We start from the raw sequence: 24,481 nt of genomic DNA on the forward strand, positions 1-24,481 counted from the left end.
TTGTTGAAGCAATATTTTTTCAGACTGTTTTTGCATGATGAATCATAAAATATGTATGATGGTTCTGTGATTGCACTTGTATCATTGACAATATGACCATGTGTACATGTATGGGTAACATTAAATCATCTGGAAAGTTAGACCTTTTTTCTTTTTCTTTTTCTTTTTTTGCATGTAAAGCCTTGGGTTATTTTAGTAATTACCTAAAACTCCTGACTAAAAATAAAGTGTTAATGATATTGGTTTTCAAACACAGAATGGTCTAAATGCTCAACAACTTGCTTGGATGCAGAGGGAACAATATCGTCAGCAGCATCAAAACCAGCAACAACAGCAGCAACCGGAACAACAAGACCAACAGCAGCAACATATGTTGTATGATCAAAAGTATCAGCAACAACAACAGGAACAGATTGAACAGCAAGCACAAGAAGAACAAAGGTAGGTGATACACATGTATTCCAGAAAGGTTTCTTTGTCTCTTCCTCTTTAATATGACAAGGAGCATAATTTCAATGCGCAATATAGTTCAGTTTGTGGAAAATAGTGGTGGTGATGGTGGGTGGTGGTGGTGGGTGGTGGTGGTGGTGGTGATGGCGGTGGAAGTGGCGGTGGCGGTGGTGGTTGGTGGTGGTGGTGGTGGTGATGATGGTTGCTCTTGTAGTTTTAGTAGGAGTAGTAGTAGCAGCAAAGTAGTAGTAGTAGAAGTAAATGTAGTTGTGGTGTGGTGGTAGTGTAGTGGTGGTGATAAGGGCAGTAGGATAATTATTCTTTCTTGTCTTACTAGTAGAGGTTATGGTAGATGTAATACTATTTTCAAAGGTAAAAGAATTAGTAGTTGTAGTGTAACCAGTGCCAGCAACAAACAATTATTATGTTTCTTTTGTATTTCTATCTTCTTACAGGCAAGAAGGTGAACAACAAATGGAAAGGCCAGGTAAATCATTTGTCTTATGATTGTCTGTGTTTTGCCTATTACTTTAAGTTTTATAATACTTTCCATTTTATCTGACAATAAATATAAGGTTTGAAAAAAATCTCTGGAATTAGCAAAACTTTTTTTTTTGGGCTCTATGCAGTTAAAAACTTAGGGTTGTGGGGTTATTTTCTATGGCAATGTGACCAACCGTAAGAGAATAATTTAATGATAAAGAATAAAATGTAAACAGTTTTCAAAGTCAATGAAACATAACCTGTGTGAATTACTAATACACAATATAGGAGTAGATCATGTGTGTGGTCAGTACAATAGAATATGCATTAATTCTTCTGATCATGCAGAATGATTGACCAGAGTCAATATGAGAATGGACAGATGGACACTCATGGAATAGTTAATGAATTCACTAGCATGTTAACGTCATTGTGATCTGAATAACATTCTCTTCATATTTTCTAATTTCATCCTACCTTGTTCCGCCGTCAATTAGGCCATGAGTTGAAAGAAGCAGTTTGCGATTAGACATTGATATTTCACAAACTGTATACGCAAAAGATAATACATCACTTAAATCCTGGAAAATCGATGTGCAGTTCTGGTTTTTCTTTGGCAATCATTTTTAGTTCCATGTGTTTTATTTGGGAAAATGTATGCATATTTTAAAACAATATTGGGATTGATTGCCTATTATTCATCCCATTTTTCAAATTTTCCTCCTAATATTCCAGAGATACATGGCTCATATCTTGTAGAGATCCAGTATCTCTGAATGTTATTGAGGTCATTATGTGCGTGCAGAGGTGTGTGGATCAAATAATAACATATTTTATGTCACAAAGTTGTGTGCTTCTTAATTTTGCTGCTTCAATCTGAAGCATGTTGATTGAAAAGCATTTTCTAACACAAAGCATCAGCCAACAAAACCAAAACCAGGAAAGTTGTGCCTTTGTAAATAATTTCAGATACATCTTGGTAGTCGCTATTGTGAAAACACCCGTATGTTCTCATTAAGATGCATATAATCACTAGGCGGCAGATCTTGTTCGATCAAAGAAATGATAGCATTGAATGTCCATCTCTAATAGGTCCATGGTATGAGAAAAGCCATCACTGGTGATAGTTTTTACCTTTAGTAGGGAAACAGTTAATATCAACTTCATTATTAATGGGCAAAATTAAGAAAAGCGATGCACGGTTTCCATAAATTCTTCCATCCAACCACAGGTCAGGCAGATCCAGGCCCAGTCCAGATGGAGGCCAACCAAGAGACCCAGAAAGAAGAGGACAAACAGCCCCAGATGTTCCCAGACCGAGAACAGCAGCCGGAGGATCAGCAGCAGGTCCAGGGACCGGTCCCAGACCAGGGTCAGGTAGATAGAGAAGCCAATGATATCGACAATGATGTACAAGATCCAGATCAAGCAAAGCAAGAAGTGAGTCCATCCTTGCTTTTGTCTTTAACTCTTTGTGCATTGGGCCCTGAACCCCTCTGTGCTGAATTAGTTTTAGGGAGGGAAACAATGCATTGTTTGTTGAGCGTGTAATTCGAAGTTCGCGCGTCACTGGGTGTGTATTTTTGCGAAGTACGCGTGGAAAGGGTTGATATTGTTTAGTGATGATGGGTTTTATTCACTTAACGTGTAGAAAAAAGTAAATGCTACCATCTTATTGCAATTTTTGGCATGGTCAGCCCCACCCCCACCCCTTTAAAGTTTTCTGTGCCCCTGTGTATGGTTGATGTTTTATTATGTAGCAAAACCCCTAATTTGTAATGAATCTTGGACATGGCAGTAAAATTTTGGAAAATATACTTAAGATGTTCCAGGTACATGTGTAGCATATTGCCATTTTGGCAGCATGTACATCTAATTATGTTTGCCCCAAATTATCAGAATTTTTATAACACCTGTAAACCATGAAAAGAATACTTGTTCTGGGTCCTTTCATATGAGTGAATTGCAGTATATGGCAATATATACAGGTGTAGATCACCCCCCCCCCCTCCATCAATCCACTTCTTAGATTTAAATACATGTACAGATAATAATATACCATAAAATACTCTCCTAGTGAGGGTTATTGAACTTTTTTTCCAGAATGCCCCCCCCCCCACCTCCCTCAAAATCCTGGCTCCTACCCTACATTTGTATATTACATGTGATACATTGAATCTCATCAATTTAATATTGTTTTACAGACCAATGAACAGGAAGCTCAACAACAGGACGAAGAAGATAGTCAATTGAGTGATATAGACGAACAAGGGGAACAGCAGATTGACCAAGGACAAGTACAAGCTCCACAACCTGGTAAGAACACACCTCATTTTTACAATTCAATCCACACTGTGTAACAAGGCCCCTGTTAACACATGCTGCAAATAAATCGCTGTTATGAGAAATGCTAGTTGTGCGCATAAAAAATAGATTTGTAGAAAGGTCTTTATTTTGGTTTATATGGAGTTTGATGAAAATCTAGTTGATATTTTCTACAAAATAATATGGAATTATACATGCAATTGTGCGTAACCACAGCCGCCAACAAGTATTGATTTTCAGTATTTAGTACTGAAAAATAAGAAAAACACTGATGCTTTCATGCAAAATACTGATTTCTAAAGTTACAGTTTTATGTGTTGTTCTTTGGTTTTTCTTTGAAAATACTGATTATTTCTTCACCAAAATACTGATTTCACTTTTTAACATACTGATTCAATCAAGAAGACGATGCTTACTTTACATACAAAGGGTGAACCGGATATTTATTCATTTCTGTTGAAGAGTCATTCACAGTTGAACTCAGATTTCATGTATAATCTTCTCAGTATAAATATTGAAAACCTTCTTTAATGCTAGCCAGGGAACATGGCATTAGTTTGATGTATGAAGTGTTTTCACTATGAAAAGTCTTATTTTTAATTTTTCAGTTATATATTTTACTGCATATTTATACATGATTGTATTATTACATAAGTGGCATGTTTGTCATTATTTCATTCTTTGCCTTTAATAGGAGATAATTAAAATGTTATTTTCAAAAAACCATCTGCAAATTATTCATGAGCACTCTGGGAATAAAGGCTTTCTGTCGCATGTTTATTCATTTCTTCATTTTTATTGTTGACAATACATTTTGACTTTTTGGGGGGCGAATTGCCCTAATAGCTCCCTTACCTTCATTATGTACATGCTATAGTCACAACAAAAGTGACTCCAAACTGGCCAGTGGTATGTCATTGGAAATATTGTAATGAGATTAAGTCGGTCTGGAATTGCTTTCTTCGGTGTGACTCTGGCACTATGCACAATGACTTTAGTGTAAGATGTTGATTTACATGTATAGCCAGTGTCAAAAATTAATATGGTCTACAAGGCAGTGTTGACAATTCCCTGGGAAATTTTATAGGTATTTCTACCTTACAGGGAAAATATTGTTGATTTGAATCGTTAGTGAAAAATCAAACAAGCATAATGCTGAAAATTTCATCAAAATCAGATTTAAAAATATTAAAGAAAGTTATGACATTTTAAAATTTTGATTATTGTTCACAAAACAGTTGCACAATTCAGTGACATGCATGAGAGAGTTGATGATGTCCCACACTCACTATTTCTTTGTTTTTATTGTTTGAAATATACAATATTTCAATTTGTACAGATTTGGCACTAATGACCAACTTGACTGAACCATATTTGTTTAAACATTGGGGTAATTACACATGTTCAGGAGGAATAAAATGTTGTTTCACAGGATAATGAGGGGAAAATAAGAATTTTTCATATTTCAAATAATAAAAATACAAAAGAAATAGTGAGTGAGGGATGTCATCAGTCCCCTCATTTGCATACAGACAAGGATGTGCAGATAACCTTTTTTTGTAAACATAAAAGCTAAACTTGAAAATGTCATAACTTATTTTACATACGATTTTGATGAAATTTTCAGTGTTTTATTCAAATCTATTTTCTGTTGAGGTGGACTTGTCCTTTAAAGATGTACACTGTACAGGGAGGTTCAGGGAAATGTTAGAATATGCTTGAGAATCAACTCCAGTGTCAATTATGTTTTAATCCTCCTTAGACACACAGGTCCATATTGTGAGGTCCAGTTCAACTAAGGCTTTGTTCTAATAAAGGCTCCACACTTACTTTTTTTCTTGGTGGCCCAATCAGTCCACCAGAATAATCAATTTTATTTTTTTGGTGGCCCTCGAAGCAAATTTGTTGGCCCTAAAACTTTACAAAACATAAAAATTTATCAACACTTTGGTAACCCAATCGGGCCACCAAGAGTGGGCTTTTACAGAAGTTTGGTGACCCAGCTCTCATTTTTGGTTGCCCCGGGCCACTGCTAATGTCGAGCCCTGTAATATGGGAAGCTAAAAGATCAAATTTCTGTTTTAATGGTATATTTTGTTTACCCTTGCTTTCATGATGAAGAAGAATACTTCAGCAATCATTCCCAGACGGTTGTGAATGTTTTGAATGTCAAATGAGTTGATAAATTTAACATGTATGTATACTGTACTACTAATAGAGATTTGTGCCATAATTTGGCTATCCATAGTTAAACCAGAGTTGCATTTAAAACCAAATTCAGAGTAGGGGCCAAGGTCTTTATTCATACAGTAAATTGCATTTGAGACGGAATCCCTATTTTTAAGTATTTGAATATGCAGACTATTCATGAGTAGTGAACTGCATGTGCACAAGACTACATGTGTAACCATCCTGAATTTACAGGCCTACAAGGGTATTTACATTCTTTGTTTACTATCCGACCAATTATCAAACAAGCTCTCTCTTTGGAGTCTGGATAATCTTCGTGGAAATGTGAATAAATAAATGTGTATAAATATTTTATAACCTCGGAAGTGTAATGTTGGTATCTGATGTGGGAATAACAATTTTTATTCTCAACAATGTATTGGGCCAGTCCTGTATTGGGCTATCAGCGATGCATTGTGGGACCTTTGATAATCAAAAAGTGCAATTCTTGGTGTCTAGAATTCTGTTTCTTGGTATTGATAATTCAATTCCTAATATCGCAAAGTACATGTACAGTTCTTGATGTTTGAGTTGTGTTTCTTGATGTGGACAGGTCGGAATGAGTGTTAAAATGACTTGCCATACGAACATACGCTGAGCGAAAACGGGCTAATCATATCTTGAATAGACATTGAATTTTCAGATGAATGGCAGTGGTAAAGTGGAATTTTCCTTACAAAAGTTTTAAATTCTACATTACTGGTGCATTGCATTGTAATCTTACCTCTACATGTAGCTATTAAAGACAATTGATGATTGGGTCATCCCATCTGGTTGGGGCCATTTTGTGACATACCAGAATTAAGAAGCTTTTTCTCATTTGAATTATCATAAGGCACATACATGTATATTAATCTGCCCCCAATCACTTCAGCAAAAATGGGTTTTCCGCTATAAAAAGTTTACATACATGATGTAATGCAATTTCAGTCCTGCTCAGAGTTTAATGCCAATTAATAATGCAATGTCCATGCTACTTTTTTTGTTTAAAAAAAATTATTTTAACTGGCAATTTTTTTTTTAAGATTTCATATTCAAGCATGGATAATTCATGACACATCAACACTTAGCCACAGCTGAATTGATCTTCACTGTGAGAACTAAATTTTGATTTCATGATGGTAATGGTTCCATATTTTGTAATTTGTCGCCCAAACTCAATGGAATTAATACCCAATCGTGAATTCTGGTACAGATTGCATTGGCTTTTTAAAACATGTTCATTTACTAGTGATATATTCATTTTAGGGGGAATAATTACAAGACTGCTTGTAAATGATCAAAGTTTTGCATTTTAGGGAGAATTTTAGTTGAAGACACAGGGTGGTGCCATAAAATTTGGCTGTGGAAAACTCCTTCTAAAACCTTATACCTCGGTCACATTTGCTCTACGGCGGCCGTACGGCGATTCGAAAACAGCCGTTTTATTTATTTTTATTCAAACCACCCAGGGAATAATTTTGCTTTACAAATTTGAATAGCATATTTGGTCTTAACAGAAAAGCTCTCAACTATTAAAGTAACTTACAGTCCTATGTAAAAATATGCTATACAAAAGACTTTATGCATACATGAAGCAGTCTTTCAAAAATGTGGAGCAAATTGCGATGCGATACCAGGAAATTTATTCCCTGCCACCTATGTATAGCTGGTACAAAAAATGTTAAAAAGCCGTTCCGTCTCGCCGTACGGCCGCCGTAGAGTAAATGTGACTGAGGTATAAAGTTTGTATTGGCTAAATGTTTATGCCATGATCCTCTCAATGTCGTTGCTGATGCACATGCATACCTGCTAGTTATAATATCTGTCCAAATCCTTCCTCACCACTACCCCCACCCTCCCCTCCCCACCCCGCTCTAAAAAAAACAACAGTAGGTAATGATAAGGAAGGAGATGAAGATCAAGCCGGAGAGAGTAGTTTATCAGAGGTTGGAAAGGTAGAAGAAGGAGAGAATGTGAAAGGAGAGATAGTTCTCCAGGAAGAAGACGATGTGGTGGAAGATGACGCGGTGGACGAAGAAAGGTTGGAGGTCGGGAACATTGACCCTGGACAGCAAGGTACTATTACCCATCATTCTCCTTGATTTCATCCAGCTTGCTACATGTAGCTACCTATATTGTTTTGCTATAATATTTTTTTTTCTTTAATACAAGCTCTGTAGAGGGGACCAATCACAAAAACATAAATACCCCCTAGATGGTACTTTCACAAAGTTGAAATTTTATAAGTCGGTTATAGAACTTTTTTAGTAGCTTTACATGTAGTCACTCTCCAAGTACACTAAAGTAGTGCTTATTTCATTTTTCTTTTGTCATTATAAGTTGTTTGGGGAAACTGTCAAACAGGCAATCATTTTCCCTTATCTGCGTCCTTAAATGTCTAAACTGCCCCATGCAGATCTTTAGATCTGCCATTGACCCCATAATGGTTTTCTAAATGGCATTATTCAGTCATAGATATAATTTGTTCTTAATACAATTTTTTTTGGGGGGTCATACTAAAGCATTTCTTGATTATATCATGGGATTTAAAATCATATTCCTACATGTAGTTTTGGTACAGTAAACATTCAGCTGAAGTCTTAAAATTGAAAATATAAGCATTTATTGTATTAGTCTTCACAAAATTACTGACTTAATTTGAATCATTACCAGGCGCGGATCCAGGGGGGGGCACAGGGGGCACGTGCCCCCCCCCCCCTTTGAGAAGAAAAATTAAAATTTGTAATGTAAAAATGACATTGAAACCGAGATGTGCCCCCCCCCCCCCTTTTGAAATTGAAGAACTTTTTTTTTGGGGGGGGGGCTTGTCAAAATTTTCCTCCAAAAATTTACCCCCCCCTTTTGGGAAATCCTGGTTTCGCCCCTGGTCATTACAGTGCAATAGCGATAGAGATCTGTGGCCTGTTTCATAAAACTATACGATCACAGTTAAAAGCTACTGAAATCATTCAATTTTATTGGCTGATAATAGAATGGTCTTTATGAAACATGACCCTGATTGTTATACAATCAGTTTGTGATAAATTGTAAACTTTCAACTTGAGAATTTTGATATTTTTCATAAAGTTGTGATAAAATCAACTGTACAAATTAGAGAGCAGCCAAATTTGTTTTTTCATTTTTTTGTGGTTGGTCCCCTTTTTGAATTTTCATGCATTTTCATATTTTACCCTGTCATGAAAATAATTATAGTTTAGTTTATAGTACTATAGTTTACTTTTAGTATTTGAATTGTTATACTAACAAGCAATCAGCTGTTATTATCTGTTTTCATTTGCATTTTACAGAAACATGATACTGGTTTCATGAGTTTGTAGTGTTTGAAAGTACATGTAAATGATTTTTACAATCAAATTAGGCAAATGTTGTTGCAGACCTCTGGTTTGTTTGTTATTCAATTTATTTATTTTTTAATCTCTTGTCTTTTTCTTCCTTAACAGTGTTCAATATTGTTGATGTATAATGTGCCAGATTAATATTAATTTAATGATAGAGGCAGACTATTTGTATGTATGATAAAATGTATCTTCAGGTGTTTATACATGTACTTGGGTCCCGTCTTACAAAGAGTTGTGATTGATCCAATCAACCACAACTGTATGGAAATCCATCAATGACATAATTTTCCCTGTACAGGAAATTTGCACAAATATGTCTTTGTTATCAAAGAGGAGCACACTTAGAGTTGTTAAGACAAAAATTAATGTCTTACATTACATCTAGAAAATATTTTGAACAAACATGCATTTTTTAAAAATAGATGTTGGCTTGCCATAGTTTTGTGTGATCGGATCAATCACAGCTTCTCATAAGATGGGATCCTAGGTTGATAAACATTGAGATACATTTACCCCCTCCCCTTCTTCACAGGTATCAGACTTTTTTCAGGCTATATGAAACTGCCACCGTTGCTGTATGTTTTGAATAGGCCTACAGCCTTTTTCCAAGCTGCCCTCAAAATTTTAGATTTTGGGATGCAAGATTTTATCAACCCATCCATGATATATGTTTTTCTATATCCTGAACTCAAGTTTACAATAAACTGTTCTCCTAAGTTTGGGGTTAACTACAGATAGCCAAACGAGACACAATAGAGGCTGATGATTTCATCAACACATTCGGCAATCACAAACCATTGATAATGATTTGAGAGTGAAAGCTGATCTTCTTTATCATAAAAACACGAGATAAGAGAATAGTTAACCTACAATATGAACTTGCTTCCCATAGATATACATACATGTATAAGAGTGGTTTCACATGCTCTCATTTTGCGTCATTTGAATGCTTAATTGCAATGCAGAATTATGATGACGCTAGAATCATCTTTTGTGCACACGGCTCAGGAGGATTCAGGAATTCTGCAGCTTTACGTTTCGCTCCGATAAGAAGGGGTGTGGCTTCTTTTTGGTACCCCGTCAATCACTCATGCATCGCTTAAATTTGCCAACAGAGCAGAATATAGGTCACCGTAAGCTCCGCCCCCAGAATAACGTTTTGGAGGTCAAAGCATTCACACGGCTGTTTCACTCCGTCATTCTGGAATATCGTCACTGGAAAACATCTCGATACTATCATTTGAATTGCGCATTTCAAATTACACTATTTTGCTTTCACACGCTCAAACTGCGTCATTTAAATGACGCAAAATGCAAGCGTGTGAATCCCCTCTAAGACCCTTGCTTTTTATAAAGTTAAACCAGAGTTCATGATATTTGCAAGTTTTATATTGAATGTACATACATGTACGTACAAAGATGTTCTCTTTATGTGTAACATACATGATACAAGGTACAAAGGTTGATGAAATAAACCTGTATTTTCTCTATGAGAATGTATTGCTACCTTCAATTGTTGATATATTTGGATAATGTGTAGAACTGGCGTGTGTATTGTGTGTATTTTACGATCTGAAATTGAAACCTAAAAACTTTTTATTTATGTGTTGTTTGTCTTATAATGCAATTGATTTTCAATATTGGTAATAGTTGATGCACTTAATATTTTTATTGCATTGCTGTTGTACCCTGTGCATCACATCCTATTATTTGCTTGCTTTGCTTATTTGATTAATGTGCTTGCTTCTTGTTATGTTTTTTTTTCTCCCAACTGCGTTTCTCCATGCTTCATGCTGCTTCTCTCTCACCAATTGCCCCTTTTGCACAAACTGGTGGATGAAATATATATGAACATCATTATGCATTTTCCTGAACATGCCTTCTGAATCTGAACAAACCCAATGATATGATACTTACAAAATACAATACAAATGATTTGCAAATCCATTTGATTTCATGATAAAATCTTGTGGACACCCGTAAACCCTTGATGGCGTTTTGACATAATTTGATGTACCATTCTTCTGAGAAGGTGATGAAGAGAAACAAGTAAGTGATCCCTCTTATGACTATTCTGATGATGAGAATTCTTCTGCAAATGATAATGATGGTGGGGAAGACAGCCCAGAGGATGATGGATCTAACGATGGCAATCAAGACTCTGACATGGAAGATGAAGACCAAGGAGCTATTCCTGTAGACGACCAGGGAAATGAGATCCAGGAAGATTACCCTGATGGCAATATCAATGATGACCAAATTGATCAGGATATGGAAGAGGACTATCAGCGGGCTGACCAAGGAGGGGATGGTGATTTAGATGAAGATGACGATGACGATGAAGGAAAGGGTGTGAACTATGCTGAAGGGGATCAAGGAATGGTACCAGATTACCCTGAGGATGACCAAGGAAGGGTCGGGGACTATGATGAGAATGACCAAGAAAGGGGGCCAGACTACGCAGAAGGTGACCAAGAAATAGAGGGTAACCAAGGAAGGGAGCCTGACTACCCAGAGGAAGACCAACAAATAGATTCTGACTATGTCAGTGATGATGAGGCGGATGGTGAACAGGAGCTCGAAGACAGAAGCAAGAGTCAAGGAAAGAGCGATATGGACAACCCTGAGGCGTTAAGCAATGAAAATGATGGTCAAGTGCATGAGGATACCAGACAGGAAGAAGTCGGAAACTACGCGTAAACCAAAGGTGAACTCTATCTCGTGTGACTGATCTTAACCACACTTTCCAACGATACTGTCATCACACCTTCTGTTTATATAATGACCCTGTGTGTATACTGTATTTCAATTTGTCACCTCTCTGTCTCTTTGGATCAGTAACTATCACCTACCTTTTGTTCGAAGTAACCTTGTACAGAGATCTCTCCATGACCTCTAGCATCTCCTCTGTGCTATCATTATCAGTTATTTGGTTTTGGATGTTCCTCTAGACTCCAGTACTTCCTTTGCACTCTTCAGAATTCTTGATCCACTTTATAACAAACCTAGAAGAAGACAGCACCTATTTTAACATCTCTATGTATTTTATAATCACTCTACTTCATAAATGTACCTTATGTTATCTTAATCTGTTCCTGTATATTTTGTATATTTCAAGGTTCTTGGGATGTATGGAATCTAATTAATTCTACGAGACATCAGGGGCTTGTTCCTTAAAAAAACTTACGAAATGATAGCTTTCACCATTATTTGGTTACTGAGCTCCGCAGCCAATCAACATCATGGTTTCCATGGACATTACCATAATGGCAAGATGTAACAACTTTATACATCACTAGAGGCAGTTTCATAGAGCTGTTCATAAGTTAAGAGTGACTTTAAGAATGACTGGTGATCCTTTCTTGTGGTAAAATGATGTTCACCATTAAATGTTCATTGGTGATCATTTATCGCGTAAGAAAGGTTCAGCGGTTGTTCTTAAAGTTGCTCTTAACTTACAAACAGGTTAATGAAACACATACCTAGAACATGTTCTGAAGTGATATGTCAGCTACATACATGTAGGGATATACATGTATAATAGCAAAGAAAGGGTCACCAGTTGTGATAAAGTTACTCTCAACTTGAGAATAGCTTTATGAAACACCCACCAGGTGAGTGTTACCAATGTACATGCAAAACCGTATATGCTCATGGCTAGCCCTGCTGTCTTGTCCGTAGCTTTCATGATGACACTCTACCTGAAGACGATATGGATATGGCTTAATATGTGTATGGACTTTTTATCAGTACCGATATCTGTGTACTGTGTTTTCTTGCTCATCAAATGCATTATAAAGGACACGGTTGTCTAACAAAAAAGAAGATATTTTCTTCATTTGAAAATTGTTGAGCAACAATTTATGACAGAAAATGAAAATATGGACCTGCTTTGAATGAGATGACATTATAGGTCTCTTGAAATCATTGTATATTAGCATTATTTGGGCGATTTACATTACCTGTAGATGTAATGAGTAATCTCTTATTTAGGCAGGCCAGGCAGTATAGCAATTGACCCTGGTGGGGATCATTTCAAAAGTTGGTCTCCACTGACTGCCATTTACCAACAGTTACAGTAGTAACAGCTAGACACCTGTGCTTCACAGCCAATCAAAATCATGGTTTTTGAAGGATCTTGGACTTTGTCAAACAACAAATTTTGATGAAACACCCCCCGACCCCTGAATTCTTAACCCCTTTCTGGTCAGAGGATGCAAAAACAAAATAGTTTTAAACTTAAATTGAACATTATGAAATATAGGCTTTGGATTTCTGTACATGTATTAAGGGTTTTGGAAATACGGGAAATCTGCTTTTTTTTTAAAGTTGCCTTTTTTTTAAAGTTGCCTTTACTCATCTTAGATGTATATGGTTTTAATGCACCTATTATCGGACAGGGAAATGGACAAGAATGTTTTCTTCATATTATTATATGACATTAAGTACAGCTACTTGATTGTACACTGTAGGCACTATACAGTGCGTCACACAAAAAACTAAACCGAGATTCATAGATGATTTATCATGACTTAATCGCAAATACAAATGACCTATACCGGTATGTATCATTGTAAAGCTTAGGGTCTCTTCTTTCATTTGAATTAATTTAGATTATTCCTTATTCTTGCATGAGTGAGCAAAAACAATTTGAAGAAAGGAAACCAAAAAGTCACTTGGCGGGCGGTATCTGAGTTTCATAAAGAAACTCTTTAATTTGATACCTCAATTACAGAAAACGGTCAAGAAATAACAAAGTTCTGTTTATTTGAAATAACAAAGTTCTGTTTAATCGCTAGAGGGTATTCATTTGTCTTGCAATCTACTATGGTCAACAAGGAAATTCGTGATCACTCTCGCAAAAAGTGTTCACTGGCTTTCTAGGAAATTCGTGATCACTCTCGCAAAAAGTGTTCACTAGCTTACAAGTTCACGAGCTTTCGAGTGCCGCTGCAACTCTTTATCAAGTGAGTCACTTGAGTGCAGCGGCACTCGAAAGCTCGTGAACTTGTAAGCTAGTGAACACTTTTTGCGAGAGTGATCACGAATTTCCTAGAAAGCCAGTGAACACTTTTTGCGAGAGTGATCACGAATTTCCTTGTTGACCATAGTAGATTGCGAGACAAATGAATACCCTCTAGCGATTATTTCAATCCGCAATAATGAACCTATTTAGTATTAAAGTTCTGTTTATTTGAAATAAGGCTTGAATTCCAATAATTTCATGAAGTGAAGAGGTTTTACAGGATAGCTTTTAGACATACTCGACACTCCGATCAGCCATGCAGAAAGTCTTTTGTTATAACTGCGATAGCATCGGTGGGAAACCGGTGAAAACACGTATGTTTTATGAAATGATGGAAATACAAGCATTGTTTTGAAGGAACATAACTTTGTTATTTCTCGACCATTTTCTGTGATTTAGCTATCAAATTAAAGAGCAGATATTGAACTTTTTAGGCATGGGATTTTCTTTTTGAAATTTTGATACCCCCGCCAAATGACTTTTTGCTATCCTTTCTTCAAATTGTTTTTTCTCACTCATGCGTGGGATAAAAAAATCTTGTACCGTGTTATATCAGCTGAAAGTGGACATTCTAAGCTTTACAATGATAGGTAATTTGTCTATTGGATTTGTGATTAAGTCATGATAAAATATCGCTAAACCTCGGTTTCTTTTTTTGTGGGACGCAATGTATATACTGTATCAATGTTTTTAAATTTAAATATCAATCTTTTTCCTCTTTACTTTTTGAAAAATATTGAAGTAATCTGCAAAGTACTTCAGGGGGGTCTTGATGATTTACGAACAATAAAATTAGTTATATTTTATATAAACTTTCTTTGCCTAACATTTAGCATTTATCTTGTTACTAGAGTGTCACTGTGTTACAATGTATGTATTTACTATGTATCTATATTCAACATGTCACTTCAATACTTCATCATCTTTATAATTCATTAACCTTTTCTTAATTTGTCAATTCAATATTACATTTTTGTAACAATTTACATGTGCAGGTGGATACATTTTGATTTAATGAATAAAAAGAACCCTTCATTTGACCCAATATCGTATTAAAAGTGAACTGCAGTTCTTGAAGTATACAATAATGTTTAGGCAACAGAATCATGAGTTTCTATCATTCACTTGTACATTCAATATTGTCATTTGTAAAATCAATAACTTTCTCTAAACTGTTTGATAGGTCATTGTATACTGTACTACTCCTTCACTTTGTTGAGAATACAAATTATACTTGAAATTATTTGACAGCTTTTTAAGGTTTTTCAAATGAGCCCATGACGATAACTTGTTATTTATTGTGTACTCCATCCACACAGCTGATCTCTCCTGCATTCCCCCATCAATACTTCAACCAATAGCTAGCTCTAGAATCAATATTTTCTCAACAACTCAGCACATGCATAGCAAATATTGTTCTATTGGTTCTGTGTTCTATAGACCATTCTGAAATGTAAACATGAACACTAATCCCAAACAATCTGTGTGTTTGAAATGCCTCTATGCAAGGACATATAATGTACATTTGCTGTATTATTTAACTCATTACTGCCATAATTTCCTCAGAATTTATGTGCATAAAAAGTACTACCAAAGTGACTCTAAACCTTTTAGCTTCCAAAACACCTAAGTTTTCATCACTCTGAATGTTTTTTTTTTGCTTCCATCATATCCACTCCTTGTCAATTATTTGTTTATGCTATTTCTGATTTTATTATACTGATTTCATTGCTGTGTACACTTTGTTGGAATTTTATTTTTGATTGGGAGTAGAAATAAAATTCATACTTCCTACTCATCGGGGAAAATTCACTCCCATGATTTTAATCATACATTTGTACATGTAGGTGTTGTATGACTAACCAATCATTCTTTGCTAGCATATACCATATCATTTCTGTACCATATTTCCTGTTTTCCACTGATCTCATAAAGCATATTTTTCATCTCCTTTTATTGAAAGTCTTGTAAAATTCTAATCATGATAATGCCGTATTGTTGAATTTTCAGTTTGTATTACTTTTCTTCATCATCTGAACAGTTTTTTTTGCATTCATCCACTTTTAGGGAATTGATATCTTCATGGATGTTGAATACTTTTATTTCATTCTCCAGTTGAAGTCAAGTAAAGAATGCCCTATTCCATGCTTCTTTTAGGAATGAAAAAGAATTTATGTACGAAGTTTTGAGTAATCTATATAATTTTTTTTGTTACTCTTATTCTTCTTAATGCAGGAATCCAATTGGATCCTAATCCACCGATACAGGATATGGTGAGCTAATGAATTTTTATATGAAAATAATATCATATATTTTTTACTTATTCTTTTCAATTCATGTTTGTTGATAATCCCATGTTGGCAAGCATTGATCGCTTGGGGAGATTCCAGCCTAAAACTTCTTATTTGGTTTATTGGTTTATTTTCAATTGGTCTATTGCCAATTCATCCAACTTGTCCACTATCATTTGGTCTACCGTCAGTTCTTCCATTATCCACATGGTCTAATTAGCATTTTGTTTAATAACCAGTTGGTCCAATAGTCATTTAGTCCATATACCATTTGGTCTAATTAGACTAAGTGTAAATTGGGCAAAATAAATGAAAATAAAATGAATATTAGACCATTTGGTTATGAGATGAAATGGTCATAGACGAACTGGCAATTAGACTAAGTGATGATTGGACCAAATGGTTATAAGACAAAATGCTGATGGACCGAATGGCATTAGACTATTGAGGTAGACCATGTTGTAAGTGGACGAGCAGGCAGTAGACGAATTGGCAATTTACCACAAGGCAAATTGATAACAGAACAATGGGAGATTTTAAGTCAGATGCAAGACAACCCTAATATGCCATTTCAATTTTCAAATATGTTGAGAAGAAGTGAGTGAAACAGTTAACATGTTTAAAAAATTGAAATGGCTTATATTTCACATTTTTCTTCTCCAAGAATGTAAAATAACATTTGATTGCTCATGGAATATGTACACAAGATCAAAATTAATGTTGTAATGGGGGAACCAATTCTGTATGAACATTTTTTTTTCAGAATGAAATACAGGGAAGTTATTGTAAAATGAAATAAAAAGTGAGATAATGTCTTGATTTGCCTAGAACCTGCGTTGCATGTTGCTGTTTCATGAGTCTCTTTGAAACTCCAAATTTTCTGTAAATTTCTCGGTTCAAATCAATTATTTGTATAATGCATTTTTTATGCTTCCTTGTTTAATTTGAACCCTCCCCCTTCTCTTTCTCTCTTCCCAATCAACTGGACGTAATATATTGACTTTTGAACTCTTCCTTTATTAGATGTTTATATTTTGCATTAATTGGGCAATATCATGGGAAAATAATGTTTCTCCTAGGAACATTGTTCTGAGCAAGCTTCCGTGTTTTGTTTCATCACTTACAATGGTGATGAACTACATGATTATTACAATTATTCATTCTAAATTCATACATGTAATCATGATCATGATTTTGATTGAATTGGTCAAGGGGCGTAGGGATATGATGATGTATATATAATGGTCACTATAATTTTTAACACACTTTATTTTTCCATCTTCAGGGAGCTGTCAGAGTAGTTGATGATGGTGAGTTCATATTTTAAATGATTTTTCTTTTTTGTCCAATTAATATTTTTTGTAGGATTAAGCAAGAACATGCAGAATAGGCTATGGCAATGTTTTTACAATAATAAATGAATGTTCTGATTTAATATTCTTACTATCATTGATACATATTTCTTTCATATGATTCAAAAAGTGTTCATATGATTCCAAAAATGTTTTAAATTAGAGATTTCAGTCTGATTATAATGGGGTGAAAAGGATTAGTAAGGACTTATTACATCATGCATTTTCAGATGCACCATACATTTGCATTACTATTATTTTCAAGAATTGGTGATTATGCAATCTTTAGGAATGATTAGAAGTTATTTTTTAAATAATTGAGAAATAGAAAGCACACAAATACATATATTTGATATTTGGGCAGCTGTATGAATGGAAAGAAAAATGATATAGATTGAAAATAGTTACATTGACCATATTGATATGTTTATATTAATTTTGCTATTCTCTTTTCCCCCACATCCATCTTCTCTCTGTTTCTTTGTCTGCCTGTCTACCCCCCCCCCCCTCTCTATCTTCATCTGTTGTTCTCAACTGTCAATCCCCTTATTTCACCATTCAGGAAAGGAATTAGAGGAAGAAGAAAGAATAGAAGAAGAAATCGACAACAGGATACAAGAGGAAGACCAATACTAAAGATTTTTCAAATTATGAAATTTATATCATTTATATATTATTATATTAGGTTATTATCAAATTGGTCAGTAATATAATTCAGTTCAGCTACTGGCTTATTCCTCAATTTTTCATCAAAATGTGGTGTTTTCAGAATCCATAAAAATGGCATCACTAGATGGTCTTTAGTGACAAATTTTGAGCTGGTTATTCAATAAGTGTCAACGAGTGCAACATCGTTACAGTAACTACAGGTAAAATTGAAAGTTCAAAGAGTATAGTACTTCACTTACTATGACTTGGCCGGTATTCAATTCTAAGTATTGATTTGTGAGTATTTTACTTTGCGTATTTTCTTGGCTAAGCAAAATACTGACTATTAATCATTGTGACGTTATAAAGTTTGAGCGAAATAACGTGCAGTGTATGTATCCATCTGTATGCAGAATGTATGACTGGACGCATCACATTTGTAAACTGCATGCAAGCCAAGTCTGGTAGGCTGCTGACTTAGATTTAAGCAAAATACTTAGCCAAAAAATGCAATTCGAATACCAAAGATGGTTAAATATTTTGCTTGAGCAAAATACTGAGTAAAAAACCTAATATTCTGGCTTGAGTACGAATCGAATACCGACCCTGGTATTTTTGCAAATGATTACAAACTATCGGCCTACTGTGGATATATATATTAGTCATACCTTACCTTTGAAAAAAACACCAACAATTTTATTCTGTAGTTATTTCTGGTTTTTTTTTTACATACCTGTATTGCTGAAATTTCCCCAATAAGACACAACTAAATACTGATGTCGCCAGATGAACATGACACTTCTGAAAATTCACCATATTTTATATAAATATGGAAAAAGGGTGATAGTATTTGGAATGAGAAAATGATATTACATCCAGGTTTTTTTTTCCAAGAACATATTTGAATTAATGTGGATAAACAGAACATTTTATCTTGATAGATCCCATTATAATTTCTATTCTTGGTTTTTAGTAAATATATTTATAAATGTGATGTTGCAGTATTAGGGGATGAATAGAGTAAAAATCAATCCCAGCACATTTAAAAAGGGTACTTATCATTTTTAGGGGTACAAGTAGAAGGAAATTAGTACCATTAAGGATTTTGAGAATGATACAAATATGTTTATGTTGATTTTTCTTTCACTTTATATTGATATGATTATATATTTAACTTGTATTGCAATAATATGTACAATGTTAAAGAATGTTGGTGATTTGCTTCTGTCTTGCTGCTGCATATAAGAGATCTGGTGGGTGTTTGGTGAGAAATTTTTCGGTATGGGCAAGTTGTCATACTCTGACAGTTACCATAGTAACTAACAGTCGTGAGCTTTGTGTTCCTCAGTCAAGAAAAAACAAGGATTTCACTGAAATTGTGAAAGCTGAGCAAATTAATAGTCAATGCTGACAATTTTCATGGACTTGATCCTTATCATGCTCTTCATTCTGAAAAAGGAATGATTGGTTAGATTTCTAGAAACCTCTTCATCATTAACGTCTACTTCAAGGAATTGTCAACCTTTTAGAGATCTGATTTGACACATAAAATATACCAAGTTTGTAGAAGTATTATCGATGACTTATTTCATATGGATGTTGTAAATTTTAAGCTAAATGCAGAATATTGATGGTGATTGACAGAGTCTATGAGCCTGCTTAATATTTTACATCTCATTTTTATATTGTTATTTTTTTTCAATCATCTTATGTAATTTTCATTTTTCTAATGTTTCCATTCCTTTTTCTCTGTACTCCTTTCTACTCAATTTTCCAGTATTCATATTGCTCTTATTTTCTCTAATTCCTTCTCTTTCTCCCACTGCTCTTCTTTTTTATTCTATTCCTTCCTTTCATATTCTGCACTTATTGTATTTTTGCCTGCACATGTTGTACATATGAATGGATTTATAGCATCTAGGTTATGAATCTATACATGAATTTGTACACATCTCTCACGTTTCATGTTCAGACTGGCCAATCACGAGATTGTAAATATAAGTGATTTTTCAAATTTGATTGTAACTTGGTAAGAAATTTGGTGAAGCCTCTTTGTAATGTGTGTGCAATTTGATACATAAGATTAGATCATAATACATATCATGCTCTGTATATACTTGATAATCAAGTTTTTGCAGGTAGACATGTTACTAAACATGTCCTTCAAAAAACGACGGCATTTTGTGACTTTATTCATTTTTTATTTACCATTTTGGTGATTATTGTTTATTTTATTACTTTTTACTTATTCATTTTTATGATAACTTTTATTGTTATTATTATTATTATTATAGTTATTACAGATTGTGTAATCAATGAAATATTAGAGAAAAATGGATCATGATTTGAGGTTAAATATGGAGATTAATTAGAAGTGTGCAACATATTGTAAAGCAAATGAAGTACACAATTTGTGAAATTATATTCCTTGATCTTTTTTTTTATATGATTTCCTTGCAGAGCAGTCTTTCAGTGCATGTTATAACTTGAATTCTTAGTTTGTCAATTTAGTTTAGGCTTGTCATATATCACAGAGTATAATCAAACAGTGAATAATAGTAAAATACAAAACAATCTTCTTTTTTTTAAAATGACAATAGAATAGTTGGTAGAGCATTATATTATTTCATTCATAATTTGGCCAACATTATATTTAGCAGATAGGACAGTATATTCATCCCTTCATTAATTAGTGGGCCAACATGTAGAAAAAGTGTTCATTTTAATTATCTTTTAAAACAGAACTTTAATTTAAATCCATGCAACTCAGAATTGGCTACGTGTGTAGCAGACTGAATGAATAATGCATGAACATACATACATGAACATATATCTATCTTCAATGTGTCGCCTATTACAGACGGTCTATGTAATGTATTCATGCATAAATGTTTGGTGTAACTCCTTAGTGGTTTATACATTGATGAGGTGCAGAAATTAAAGCAGTGTCATTCACAGAGAGCGAACACTTTAAAACAATTTTAACAGTCATTGTATTCATGGGCAGGATTTAAAACATATTTTCAAGACAATAAACTTCAACCTAGATATATGCTTTTAGCTTTTTTTGCTACTAGTGACCCAAGAATACATGGTAATGCGAAATAGGAACATTTTATGTCAGTAATGAACATTTGAAATTAGATTTAAGTATAAAGATGTAGTTCTTATGTTTTGTTGCAGTTTTAATGCAATATAAATGTACAATAGGGAATTTATAATATATGAATGTAGTATATGTATGCTTCCATAGTTGATTTGTAAAGTCAGAGCTTTTTTTTTTTACACTGCAAGTTACCAAAAACAAATTCTCCTTGGTCATATAGAGAATTTTCCAGTGGTTGGCTCCCCATTCTCATGTTCTTTGCCAAAAAAACGCTTAAACAATGGAAATTGTTCATTCTTCATTTCTATTTAAGTGTATTTGATTATTCAAACATTTAGACCTGTAGATATTACATCCATGGCTGATTACAAACCAAAACATGTACAGAGCAAAACCTCAAATTGATGATTGTGCATTTATGTTATTTTTTATACATTTATACATGTTAAATGTGTCAATGTGAAATTATGCCTGGTGGGTGTTTCATAAAGCTGTTCGAGAGTTACGCACAACTTTACGCACGACTGGAACATGTTCTTAGGTCATAAATCAAATATATAGGATATCACATAGAACAAGAAAGGATCAGTAGTCGTGCTTAAAGTCATTCGTATCTTACGAACAGCTTTTTGAAACACCCACCTGTTATCCATGTATCGCAGCTTGAAATTCATATTGGGACCTTTTTATCGTTTATTGTGCCTTAGTTAAGTCTTGTTCGGGTACGACTCGGCAAACCACCGCAAAATTCCAAGAGGCCGTTTGCATATAGATTACTGCCGACCCAGTAGCATCAACTGAGCTTATAGTTGAAATAGCACTTTAAAGCACATGAAATGATGATGATATTAGAGTCTTTTACGAAACCACAGCAATGGCTCCAAACAAATCCTTTAATCAGGCATGTGACTTCTGTTGTTAGCCATTAAAATTGTAGACAATTTGGCTATTTGAGAACTGTTTAGAGCCAGTTGTCATGGTGATGAATGGCTGTGACATCACTCTTCCGTACTAAATGTCATTTGGAATCATAAATAGTGCAGCGTTTTCCTGCCGAGTCCAAAATGAAATGAGGTATTTTAGTTCATTGTGATATACTAAAAAAAAAATTCTATTTGAGGCTAGAATGTGCGGACTGAAATATTTTTTTGTTAAAACAGTTCTCACTTGTATTTTATTTGTGTAAAGTTAGGTTTTTCCCTATGACATTGTTTTTTGTGCATTTATGAATTTACAATATATAACAGCATATTATTCAAGACCATTTTTTATTCCAATTTCATGAATAGTTTCGATTTTTAGCTTTAAGTGAGAAGTGAATAAATGTAGTCTTTATTAGGAAGTTAAAATGCTCAATCGCATATATCTTACCGGCCTTTGCAGTTATTTAAAATGTAGGATGTACTTCTTAAATTTGAAACCTGTTCCATTTATATATATGTGGAATTTCAGAAGCATAAAGCAATGAAATTTGGGTACACTGATCATATTTCATGTTTCTTTTATTTTTATTTCACTTGTTATTAAAGTCTGTTTACAGCAAATTATTGTAGTAAAAGCAAATATTGAGTATTGATATTATTTTGTTGTCATTAGTGTCATAGCATGCATATTCATCTGTAAAGTTACATCACTGGGTCATATATTATTGCTTATGTAATTTGTCCCAATGTTATTTAATAAATTCCTGTCTTTTACAAAGAAAATTGTTTTCATTTGAATTTTTATTTTGTTTTGCATGTAAAATGTAACTCTCGTAAGAAATACAGCAACGGGCATTATCCCAACTACTATGGAAAAATTACATGAAGCAAATTTCATTAATTTTCACTTACAACTGTACTCAGCTACTGAAATTTCTGGATCCAATGGCTAGAAGGTTATCCGTATGTTGAAATCAACACGATGCTTTAGCTCTAGATTTGTCTTCACTTCCTGTGACAGGCTTGGCTATATAATTCCTTCCACTCTTCATTCCCGTCACCCAGTTGGTCTAACGGACATGCCAATCTTTCCTATTTTAGAGTATTTGTTCCTCTTCTTTTTTATGTATGATTTGTTTCTTTTTTTTAATTTCCGATCATGGAGTATGTTATATACACAGCCTGTGACACTAGCGCCGGCCCGACAGTCCAGACTGGTAAATCGGGCCAGTAACTCGTTGCATGAAAAGAACAAGTAAATTCAATGCCTACGAGCTCATGTTTAAAAGGGTAAATTTTCAAGTAGAGCATTTCACCGATCTCACTACAACAGGCTGGTGATATTGACGTTGAGGCAAATTTTTAAAAATACTCTTTTTTTTGCAGAAAGTTGGCAGGTCTGGTCTAATGTCAGATGGTCTAATACATAGATCAATGGCTACACCAACTTATGTGCACTTTACATTTGGTCCAAACATCACTTGGTCTGATATTCGGTTCCATATTTGCTCTGGCGACAATTGCTCTGCTGTAAATTCCACACACTAATCAAATGACCAACTTCTTCCCTGGATTAAACACCATACCCTACCTTAACCCTCAATCTCCCGGGGTATTTTGATTCTTGTCATTCCCGGGGGGGGGGGGGGGGCCATTATGGCCCCCCCTTAAGATCTCAGCCGTGGATTGCGCGATCACAACGAAAATTTGCATGATGGTAAAGAATGACGTAATTTACGCAGTTGCATTGGTAAATTTCACTGAATCCATATATTTTTATTTTATATGAATTAATTATGTTAATTTATTCATGAAATCTTACTTTTTGCTCTGATTCACTAAATAAAGCTCCTAGAATGCTATTTTTTGCTGAAAATATTCTTGATAGCATTCCTAACAATTGTGAATGAAAAAAATTCTGGTACCAAGACCGATCTTTTATGTATTTTATTGTTTCTTTTAATTTCTTATGTATTTCTTTGTTTTTTTACTATTTGTTTTTTTATTGTTTTTTCAATAAATCGTTCCAGACTTAATTCTGATCATAAACAAGGCAAAATTAATTAAGTTTAATCAGTAAAAGTAGAAATAATGATACATTTATGAATTTTGGCCAAATACACAATTTGCATTGGATTTGTACATGAAATCACGTTTATGAGCAATTTTGGGTCTGACATGCACTTACATAATGTTGCGTAATGTCGTAACCGCGTACCCGGGCGTCACAAATTTGGTCTCAAAATTTGCGCGAGACTTGAAAGTAAAAAGTCAGTGAGCGGCGAGGTCAAAAAATTTGGCGCAGCA

At 34.4% G+C, this 24,481-nt stretch overlaps 1 protein-coding gene across 6 annotated transcripts in view; it reads left to right on the plus strand.

The window, feature by feature from the left end:
- LOC129262305 (trichohyalin-like) overlaps window positions 1–22,957 on the plus strand; it is a 35,134-nt gene extending 12,177 nt beyond the window's left edge. Inside the window, exons 6-14 of one of the 6 annotated variants that reach the window (XR_010293684.1) lie at window positions 257–441; window positions 906–937; window positions 2,165–2,373; window positions 3,138–3,249; window positions 7,360–7,545; window positions 10,861–11,535; window positions 16,090–16,127; window positions 17,431–17,455; window positions 18,060–22,957. Coding sequence is in view for 1 of the 6 variants with exons in the window: in XM_064099976.1 (XP_063956046.1) it covers window positions 257–441; window positions 906–937; window positions 2,165–2,373; window positions 3,138–3,249; window positions 7,360–7,545; window positions 10,861–11,528 (1,392 nt within the window). In the remaining 5 variants the exon portion in view is untranslated. Of the gene's footprint in view, window positions 1–256; window positions 442–905; window positions 938–2,164; window positions 2,374–3,137; window positions 3,250–7,359; window positions 7,546–10,860; window positions 11,536–16,089; window positions 16,128–17,430; window positions 17,457–18,059 lie in introns of those variants that run through there. The other 5 variants (XR_010293683.1, XR_010293682.1, XR_010293686.1 and 2 more) reach the window with 5 other exon arrangements.
- The last annotated feature ends 1,524 nt before the right edge of the window (window positions 22,958–24,481 follow it).

This window comes from Lytechinus pictus, chromosome 5, assembly GCF_037042905.1.
Source record: "Lytechinus pictus isolate F3 Inbred chromosome 5, Lp3.0, whole genome shotgun sequence".
Classification (NCBI taxonomy): Eukaryota; Metazoa; Echinodermata; class Echinoidea; order Temnopleuroida; family Toxopneustidae; genus Lytechinus; species Lytechinus pictus.